General features: G+C 62.2%; 1 protein-coding gene across 2 annotated transcripts; it reads left to right on the top strand.

Annotated features, from left to right (window-relative positions):
* Window positions 391-5,226, top strand: UTP14A (UTP14A, small subunit processome component). 2 transcript variants are annotated; one of them, XM_021406446.1, is made up of 14 exons: window positions 391-763; window positions 955-1,022; window positions 1,132-1,196; window positions 1,354-1,496; window positions 1,661-1,816; window positions 2,315-2,434; window positions 2,517-2,611; window positions 2,756-2,879; window positions 2,969-3,046; window positions 3,148-3,559; window positions 3,655-4,037; window positions 4,111-4,298; window positions 4,371-4,470; window positions 4,816-5,226. In XM_021406446.1, the coding sequence occupies exons 1-14, from the start codon at window positions 704-706 to the stop codon at window positions 5,086-5,088; spliced, it is 2,265 nt and encodes a 754-aa protein (XP_021262121.1). In that variant the 5' UTR covers window positions 391-703; the 3' UTR covers window positions 5,089-5,226. The 2 variants fall into 2 exon arrangements, with proteins under 2 accessions (XP_021262121.1, XP_021262120.1); XM_021406445.1 differs by having other exon boundaries at window positions 952-1,022.

Here is a 10,313-nt window from a genome sequence, read left to right as displayed (position 1 = left end):
GTGTTGGGGGGGGGAAAGGGCGCGGCCGCGGAAAGCCCCGGCCCCACCGAGCGCGGCACCCGCCCCCCCCGGGAATGGGGACGGGATGGGGAGGGAGGGGAGGAGGGAGAGGAGCGCGCGGCCGCCGCTCACCCCCGGGCTGTGTCGGCAGCGCCAGACCGGGCCGCGCCGATCGCTGCTCAGCGCCGCGGGAGGGGCCGCCACGCCCCGCGCCGCGCTGTGGGAGGGGCCGCGCCCGCCATTGGTCCGCCTCCGCTCGGAGCCCCGCCCCGCCGCTCCTCTTCTCGCTCTCTCATTGGTTGAGTGCGGTGTCGGTCTCTGGCTGTTACCAACGCTCCCGTGCGAACAAGGGGAGGCGGGGAGAGGGGCGGGGCCCGGCACGTGGCGGGGGCGGGGCCGGGTCGGGCGCTGCCGGGGACCTCCGGAGGGACGGGGAAGGAGACGAAGGGGAACGGGATAGAAGGGGAAAGGGCGAACCGCTGCCGCACGGTCACGTCGAGCTGCTGCAGCGGGCACCTCCCCGCGGCCCGCCCCGCCCGCAGCAGAACCCCGTGGGCCTTCCGCCACCATTCGGCCGCGGCTCCGCCCACTGCGAGGCGGTGCCTGGGCTCCGTTGCCATGGCAACCGTGACGTCACGGGCCGGGCGGAAGTGCGGCGCCGGGCAGGGCGGAAGCGTCGCACTCTACGGCACTTTGCGACGCCATGGCGGAGGAGTGGCTGGGCGCCGAGGCGGCGGGGACCGGTAGCGAGGAGGAGGAGGAGGTGAGCGGGATCCGCATGGCTGAGGCGGGGCAGGGCTCTGCTCCCCCGCACCGGGCGCTCCGCTGCCTTGCGGGGCCTGGTGGGGGCGCGCCTGGTCGCACCGAGCGGGGCAGGGGTCGGGGTCGGGGTCGGGGCTGGGCCTCACCCGCTCGGGCCCGGCCCCGGTGACCGTGTACGCGGCGCGGCAGGAGCAGGAGGATGGCGAGCGGCGGCATCAGCAGCTTCTGGAGGCGGTCAGTGCCCTCACGGGGAGGAAGCGGTGAGTGAAGGGCTTCGAGGTCCCGCTGCTACCGGGCGGGAGGAGCACGTGGCGGCACTGCGCGCTTCCACGCGGTTGTTTCATTTTTCTTATCTTATCGTTCTGACAGGCGGAAGCTGGCCGAGCGCTCCGAGGCCAGCGCACAGGTGTCCGAGTTCAACGTTAGCTGTAAAGGTGGGCTCTCCCCCAGCTCCCCCATCGAGGGGGCTGCTCCTCATCTGCTGGGGAGAGCTCCCAGGATGCTCTGTGCCGGGTTTGGGGCTGAAGGTGCTTCTCCATGGTGCTGGCCCACTTGATGGGCAGCGGTGCTGATGCACAGGGTCTTGTGTAGGTGCTGGGGAGAAACTGGTTCTGTCCGAGCTTCTGCAGCCCATCCGTCCCCGGTCTGCCCTGAGCAGTGTGAAGAAGGAGCTCAGCAGAGTGAAGCAGAAGAAGGCAGTGGAGCTGCCACTCAGCAAGGAGGAGGCAGAGCGGGTATGTGGGACCGCGGGCAGGCAGCACAGTGAGGGTGTCCCAGCCTAAACGGACTCTCAAGTTTAGCCCCTTTGTGCCATCTGCTCCTCTCTGATGCTGGCAGACTTGTCTTGTTCAGATCAGCTTCACTGCTCCCCTTTTTTCCTTCTTGCTCCCATCTGCAGGTTGTGAGGGAGGCTGCCTATGTCAAGACCTCTAAAGATGTGGGCAAGTGGCAGCCAGTGGTTCTGCAAAACCGCCGAGCAGAGCAGCTGGTTTTCCCTCTGAAGGAGGAGATTGTGGCAGTTGCCCCACTGGAGCAAGTGGTTTCAACATGGAAGGTGAGTGCAGCTGCATGCCCAGCGCTGTCACCTCTTGGGCACAGTTCTTCCCCTCGCCTTTATTTGGCACTCAGCACATCAGCTAAGCCTTCTTTTTCCTAGTCCCTCTGCTGACCTGGGTGCCTGCTCATAGCACTCAGCTGCTTGGAGATAAAGGGTTTAGTTCACAAAATGCCGTGTGCCTATACATTTTTGTTATTCTTCTGGCATTGAACGCGAGTTCTCTTGTAGTTTCTGTTGCTCCTTAGGAGAGGCACTCATCCCTGGAGAGCTTTTCCAGGTCAGGGCAGTTTCTACCAAGCTCCCAGTTCAACAAGCACCTTTCTGTCTGCACAGAGATCCTTCCTTGTCTCCCGTGGGGCCTGGGACTTTGGCTTGTTTATGTCCTTCTATGGGACAGCTCTGGCATTGGAAGGATGGGAAGGTGTGTGTGGGTGTTTGTTCCTGCAGTCTTTTGTGCCTCATCCTGTCTCACTGCCTGTTCTGTCCCACCAACAGCCCCGAACTCCCCTGGAGCAGGAGATCTTTGGTCTGCTCTACAAAACACAGCAGCCCATCACAGACCCACTCCTTACACCTCAGGAGAAAGCCTCACTGCAGGCAATGAGCTTGGAGGAGGTAAGTGGTTCTTCTTTCTGCTGTGCTCTGGCTCAGGAGGCCTCTTCCTTCATGCTTGCCCTCACACTGTGATTCCTGGCAGGCCAAGCGGCGGCGAGCAGAGCTGCAGAAGGCTCGAGTCCTGCAGTCCTACTACGAGGCCAAGGCTCGTCGAGAGAAGAAGATTAAGAGCAAGAAGTAAGGCTATAGTGTTGCTGGGCTCAGTGATCTGGGGCCCAGTTCCTGAGGATGGTTAAAAGGTGGAGGAAAGCAGAGAGTCGGGTGGAAGACTGGGTGCCTGTGCCAGGTCTCACTCCTCTGCTCTCTGCCCTTGTTCTGCAGGTACCATCGTGTGCTGAAGAAAAGCAAGAGGCGCAAGGCCTTAAAGGAGTTTGAGATGCTGCAGAAGTCAGACCCTGAAGCTGCTTTGGCAAAGCTGGAGGAGCTGGATCAGCTCCGGATGGAGGTGCTGCTTCCTTGCTTCTCCTTCATCCTTTGTGAAGTCCCTACTGCTGAGGGTGCTCTTTCTGATGCTTCTCTTTGCCTCTGCCTCAGGAGCGGATGAGTCTTAAGCACCAGAACAAGGGGAAATGGGCCCGCTCCCGGGCCATTATGGCCAAGTACGACCTGGAGGTGAGATGCAGCTTGGGAAAGGGGACGGCAGCTGAGAGCGGGGCAAGGAAGGGGGCATGTTGTTTCTGGCCTGTGTTAGAAACATCTCAATCCCATCCCAGGCCCGCAAGGCCATGCAGGAGCAGCTGGCCAGGAACAAGGAGCTGATGCAGAAGGTGCGGGTGGAATTGCCTGAGGAGGAGCCAGCTGACGTGCCTGAGGAAGACCTCACTTCCACAGCCATCCCTCCTGTCTCCGTGGGAGCAAGCAGAGCAAATCCCTGGATGCTGGGCAAGCCCAGTGACCCAACCCAGGAGCCTGAGGCACCAGAGGGTCTTGGAGATGCTGCGGTGCCAGTTGCTGTAGAGAGCAAGGAAGAGGTGTCAGAGGAGGAGGAAGAGCTGTCAGAGGAGGAAGCACTGTTACAAGACTTTCAGCAGAAACGGCAAGCACGGCAGCAGCAGGCAGGGAGTCCTGAGCAGCACAGTGAGGAGCTCACAGTCCTGCCTGGTGTCTGCAGTGCCACAGGGCAAGGTGGGTCATCAGGGCCATGTTTTCACTCAACTGTCCTTCTCTTCCCTCTCCTCTTCATGGGGTGGCTGTTTCTCCACTGTTCCCTCAATGCATAGGTGCTGGTGAGACAGAAGAAGTTTCTGAACAACTGCCAGGGGATGGCTCCATCCACCCAGTCAGTGCCGAGGAGCAGGCGAGCCCAGGGATCGAGCTGCCTCCCCAGGCCCAGGAGGAGCCCTTGCTGTCAGAGCAGCTGCACCGTGTGCAGACAGTGGAGGACATTGAGGCTCTGGCCTCTGAGGAGCTCGCATCAGAGCAGGAGAGGCCAGTGGCTGTGGGCATGGAGAAGCCAGCACGCCATCAGAAGGAAAGCAGAGCTGGGCCCAAGCCTGCCAAGAAACCAACAACCAAGAAGAAAATCATCAACTTGCAGTCTGTGCTGTCTGGAAAGCTCCAGGAGGCTCAGTGCCCCAGCCTGCCTGTGGTCGTGGAGGAAGAGGTGAGCAGCATGGGGCTGTCCTGGGCCGGGGGCCATGCTGGCTGCAGGGCTGTAACAACTCCCATCTGTGCAGGAGGGTGGCTTTGACCAGCGAGGAGTGATCACAGAGGCCTTTGCTGGGGACGACGTGGTTGCCGACTTCAATCGGGAGAAGCGCAAAGCAGAGCAGGCCGTAAAGCCACAGCCACTGAACTTGGTTCTGCCAGGCTGGGGAGAGTGGGGAGGCACCGGCCTGAAGCCCAGCACCAAGAAAATAAAACGGTACGTGTGGATGGGCTGCAGCAACGTGCCTCAGCCCTGCTCCAGTGTCTGATGTACTTGCTTGTGTGGCAGGTTCCTGATCAAGCCAGCCCCAGCGGCTCCCAGGAAGGACCAGCATTTGCCCCATGTTATCATTAGCGAGCGGCGCAACATCCACGCAGCAGCACATCAGGTGGGTGCTGGAGCTGACCTGGGCTTCAGGCAGAACCTTTTCCAAAACTTCCCTGCTTGTAGAAGGGCCGTTCAATTTCTAGCTTTGACAGCCCTGGGGATAGTGGAGGAGGTGGAATTTACAGACCTGTTTCCTCGAGTGCTCTTGTGCCAGCTGTCCTGAGGCTTACCAAACATCAGACTTAGGGCAGCTGGGAGGAGGGGACTGCGGAGCAGTGTGGTCAGTGAGGCAGGGGCTGAACAGGTCACAGAGTGATGGAAGTCAATCTCCACGTGGGATGAAAGCAGCCCCAGGGTACAGCGCCGTGTCGTTGGCAGTGCCCCCCAATCTGCTGTTTCCCTGCAGGTCAGCGAGCTGCCCTTCCCCTTTGAGAGGCACCAGCAGTTTGAGCAGAGCATCCGAACGCCCGTGGGCTCCACATGGAACACGCAGCGTGCCTTCCAGAAGCTCACCGCCCCCCGTGTTGTCACACGGGCGGGCCACATCATCCAGCCTCTCTCTGCTGAGGACATCCCCTCTGCGTCCACCACAACTGACAGTGGAACCAAGCTGGCACTAGAAACCGCACCTGAACAACACAAGCAGTCCTCTCGCCACCCCCGCAAGAGAGCACGATAGCTTGTGGGGGCCGGGCCTGGCCCCTGCGGCCCTGGGGAGCAGGTGGGGGCCATGCCCCAGGGCTTCCCTCCTGCAGAGAGGCTCCTGGTTCTGTCTTAGGGCTTTTTAACTCGGCAATAAAAGTGCTGGGCTGCCGTGTGCGTGTAGTCTGTGTGGCTGCCCCGGGGACAGGACAGCTGGTGCCCTCCTGCCTGTCCTTGGGCCCCGACGCAGGGCGGGCCTCTGTGTCCCACGGTAATGTGAACAGCTTGCTGGGGTGCAGCTTGGGGGCGGGGGGGAGCACGGAAAGGAGGTGAAGCCGCTGCCCCGGCCCTGTGTCAGTGCTGGACTGGATCTCATCTGCTTTTTGTCTTTAATGCCTCATTTTTATATACATAATTTCATCTTGGTTAAACTGGCCTTCAGCCTGCTCCACGTGGTAACGTTTGTCCTGCCCTCCTGCTGCTCCGTGTGCCTTCTGCCCCGCTCTGCTGACTATGGTTAGAGGGGGAGTGGGTCTCTACAGCCCTGCTGCTAACCTGCACAAGCTGGGAGTGGGCTCTGCCCCAGCACAGTTATCTTCCTCGCAGCTGAGCCTGGCTGGAGCCATGCATGTTTTCCTCAGAAGGGTGGACCTAGGGCTGTCTGCAAGGGCCAGGGGCTGGCCAGGCACTGCGCCACAGAGGTACAGGGAAACAGGAGCAGGCTGGGAGCCCTCCAGGCCTCTCCTGCCTCTTCCCACGTGTGCTACGTTCGTGCCAGCTGGAGAAACACTCCCTGTCCCGAGCAAAGGAGGGACCGGAGCTGGAGCTGCTGCTGTTCACAGGAACCATATCCTGGCACTGGGACCATCTCCTCCTGCCTTGACCCTGCAGCCAGGCTGGGTCCCCATGTGTCCCTTGCAGCTTCATGGGGTGGGGGCATGTCCCTTGTCCCCTGGGGCTGGGGCAGCCTCCCCCACAACTTGCGGCATCCCATACCCCTGGATATGCTGGGCTCTCTCACACTGCCTGGGAGAGGCTGCTTCACTTCGGGCAGATGTGAGAAACGGAGAGGTTGGCATACAGGATGGATTGCTGGGGTCCAGCTGGGACAGCACTGGCCCCACACAGTGCCCCGGGGCTGCCAGTTAATGCTGGCTGCAGAGAGGAGCAAGGCTGTGTTACTGGGAAACACAGGGCTGAAGAAAAATGAAAGGAAATGGCAATTGTTTCCATATCGTGAGGCCGAGGAGCCCCTCGCAGGGCTGGTGGTCCCAGATCCAACCCCAGCCTCTTTCTGCCCAAGATGCTGTTGGAAACCTTCGCTGACAGCCCCTGGGAACAACACAGGGCTGTCACTGGGGGAATTTATTGTTTGCTTTAGTAAAACCCAAAGTGCCCTGGAAGCAGGGAAAGGCAGCACTTGAACTGAGGTGTTTGCAGCCCCCCCTGCAGCCAGCTCAGCCTCCCTGGTGGGGTGGCTTGCTTGGAATACAGAGACCACTGGGACCTTCTCAGCTACCCCATGGCAGAAGCACTGTGGTGGTGCCAGGGTGACGGTGGCACTGTTAGGGCCTCCTGGGTGCTGATCCTGGGGAGGACCGAGGCCACCCAGCCTGAATAGGGCTGAGGTCTGCACAGAACAGCGGGGTTAAATGCTGTCATGGGCCGTGCCCACCTGAAGCAGCGACACGGACCTGCTGGCACGTGGTCCCTCAGTCTGAAGGCGGCTTCAGTGCTGAATTTTGGCTGCTGGTGCCTAATTCTGCCAGGAATGGCCAGATAGGACTTGGACTGGGGCTTCCAATATCCAGAAAGACTTCCAAAATAAATGCAGAAAGCGTTGGCGTGAGCTGCACGGGTGGGTTACAGGAGGACCCAGGAGCAGTGGGGACACTGCTGGGGACACTGTGTCCCGTGCAGCCTCCCCGGGCTCACCCACCCCCGTGCCGAGGGCAGGTCACGTCCCCCCGACATCCCCGCAGAAATAAGGCTGCAGAGCACGGCGACGCTGGTGTTTGCTTTTTAATTAAAAAATAAATCAGGAGCTGCAACGTGCTGCAGGAAGGGAGCTGCCGGGGATCCCTCCGGGCAGCTGTCCGTCCCCTCCCCACACCACACACGGCCCCGCCGACTCGGACGAGTCCAAATGCACCGAGAGGAGAGAACACCACGGTCCTCCACCAGGCGCGGAACCCCCGGAGAGCAGCGGCGTTGCTAATGCGCACGCCGTCCCCGGAGAGGGCTGCGAGCGGCTGCAGTTTGCTCTTACTGGCCTACTTTCCGGGCGACGTCAAAGCCAGGTTTACAGCGCGCCGAGCCCGGGTGAGGGCGGCCGAGCTGCCAGCGGGGCCGGAGGGAGTGTGCGCTGAGCCCGGGGTGGCCGTGTCCTGTGCTCGCGGGGTGCAGCAGTGCCCGGGCATGGGGACCCCACAGGGACCCCCTGGAAGGACGGTGGGGGGGCTTTGGCCATCCGGTGCCGGGGCTCCGTGTGTCCCCGGAGAATGGAATGAATGGAAAAGGCAGATTTTAAGTCAATAAATAAAGGGGGTTTTTTTTTTTTTTTTTTTTTTTTTTTTTAGGGTAGCCAAAAAGTAAGGCAACCCTTTTTTTTTTTTTTTTTTTTTTTTTTTTTTTTTTTTTTTTTTTTTTTTTTTTTTTTTTTTAGGGTAGGCTATAAATAACCTGCAAAGTACTTCATCCGGGCTATTCCTCAGGGTGAAATTTCAGCCCCCGCTGGAGGCCCCCCGGCTTCCCATGCTGTGGCACTGCCGGCGTCAACCCCGGGTCCCCCCGGCTGCAACGGGGCCCCTGTGGCCATCAGGGGGTCCCGCACCGCTCCCTATCACGGCAGAGCTCCCCCGGACCTCCCCGTGCTGGGGTCCGCAGTGCCGTCCCTGTCCCCTCCTTCCCGGGCTCCCTCCAGCCGCAGCGGTGGCACCGCTCATCCCGTGTCACCCCACGGCGCGGGACACCCGCTATCCGCAGCATCCGGGCGCCATCCGCGCATCCCGGCCTGCACAGCCCCGCGTTTCCGTGGAGATGGCATCTCCCGAGCCCGCACAGCCTGAGCGGGAGGGTTTCCATGGAGATGCCGTATCCAGCACGGCACAACCTGCGCGAGAGATTGCCGCTGCGATGCCGGAGCCGGGACCCCGGTGCCTGCAGCGGGGCCGATCCCCCCGGGAACAGGCGGCCACCACCCGTGTGGCTCCTGGGGAGGCAATGCGCATCCCCGTGGAGCTCGGTGGCAGGCGGTGGGATGCGGGCTGGTGCCCACCAGACTTGTCACTGCTGCTCGGGTCGTTTGGGTCGCACCGTAGTGTCACTCGCTGGGTGTCCCAGAGGTGACAGATATCCGGCTGTCCCCACGCAACTGAGTGTCCCCGTGTCCCCATGTGTCCCCAGGCAGCTGAGCAATTAGAGGAAAACCCCTGCAACCCCCAGTAAGTGCATCCCAGCTGCCACCTGTACCTCCCAGGGTTCTGCGTCCACAGAGATGCTCACTGGCAGGGATGAAGGTGACAGCCCCGGGATGGCGGTGTGACACCAGCACAGGACTGGCCCCAAAACCTCCCATGGGGCTGAATGTCCCCTGAAGACAAAGGCTGGACACAAAGCTGCGTGCAGCCGCATGCTGCCAGCACTGTGAATGGTGGCCGACACGGAGCTCATCGCCGGGTGCCGTCAGCCTCCGCCCATGGCATGGGGCCGGGAGCTGCTCCCGCAGCCTGGGGCAAATCCCACAGTCAGGCTCCCGCAGCGCCCCGACCCCCAGCTCCCTGTGTCCCCAGGGCTGCCGGCAGCGTGGCAGATCCACAGGCACGTGCTGCCAGACGCCGTGTGCGCTGCCTTCAAAGGCCGGCTCTCTTTGTCTGCGATCACAATTAGGAACGCTCGGTGCCTCTTGAAGCCAGACCTAGGGATGGGACAGCAGCAAGCCGGGCTGCAGCAGGGAGAGAGAGGCTCACAACTGCACCGTGTCCCCGGCATCCCAAACCCATATTGCTCCATGGTGTCCTCCGAGGCCAAGGGATAGGGATGGACATGGTGGCAGCGTGGTGACTGTCACCTCGGCCTCTCGCAGTGAACCTCCTGCAGGACACGGCAGGGTCAAGCCCCACTCTGAGCTCCCTGCAGTGCTCATGGATGGCACAAAGCAACGCAGCCCGCAGCCGGGAGTAGGGATCCCCCTTCCCAGTGCAGAGCCACGAAGGGGTGGTGGTGCAGGGAGGAGGAGGCGGTGGCAGCTGCTCCAATGGGAGAAGTCACAGTTCTGGAGTTGTAGCTGGGATGGAAAACAGCGCGGCGGGGTCTGCGGTGGGAGCTGACACCTTTTATTGCTGTCGCATGCCAATAAAACCGAGCCGAGCCGTCTGCCCAGCGTGGATGCAGCCTCACTCTTTGAAGCTGCAGGAAGAGCCCCAGAGAGAGCCCAGCAGCCCCCGCAGCTATGGCCCCCCGAGCACAGAGCCCCAGCGCTGCTCCAGCAGCCACGGCCCCACCTCGGGCTGCGCTCTGCAGTGAGGACATGTGGGGCGGGATGAGCCCCGCGCACAGCACCGGGAGCACAGAGCCACCGGCAGCAGGGGGCTGCGGGAGGGGAGCGGGGCTCGTGGTGGGGCCGGGGGGAGCTGTCCCGCGGAACTGTCAGCATCTCATGTTTCACCCAACGGAGGACGCTCCGTGGAGTTTTTGGCACCTCATCCCATGGGGGATGCTCCGTACTCCTCAGATTTCCCCATTTGGAAGGAGGGTCTGTTCTGAAGGAGTTTTTGCGGAAGAGCTGCAGAATTTTTCAGCAGCACCTTTCAGAGCTCCCGGGTGTAGATTCTCCTAACCCGGAGACGTCGGAGCGCGGGCCAGTTCCAGTGACAGCAGCGGGAGCGGGGCACTGCGCTGCCGGGGGCTGCGCCGCGCCACCCCGAGCGCTGCGGGACGGGGCACCGCAAACCGCGTGCGTTGAACGGCACTGCCACGCAAATAGGGCAGCGCCTCGGGAGCGCGGGGGCAGCTCCGGCCTCCGAACCTGGAGTCCCGGTTCCGTGTGGCCGCAATGCACGGGGCCGCGCGCAGCCCCGAGGCGGTGGGGAGGTGCGGTGCGGCGCGGGGCAGAACCCGCATAATCCCCCCCCCCCGCGGGAGCAGTTCCCTCCCTCCCTCCCTCCCTCCGGGCCTTCCCGGGCTCAGTGCCCTCCCGAGCAGCACAGCGCAGCCCCGAGGCCTCGGCCGCCCTCCGCCTCCCGCGGTCCCCGCACACCGCGA

Source organism: Numida meleagris, chromosome 8 (genome assembly GCF_002078875.1).
Source record: "Numida meleagris isolate 19003 breed g44 Domestic line chromosome 8, NumMel1.0, whole genome shotgun sequence".
NCBI classification, from domain to species: Eukaryota; Metazoa; Chordata; class Aves; order Galliformes; family Numididae; genus Numida; species Numida meleagris.
The sequence above is the reverse complement of the archived record's forward strand: the minus strand, read 5'-3'. Positions and strand labels throughout refer to the sequence as shown.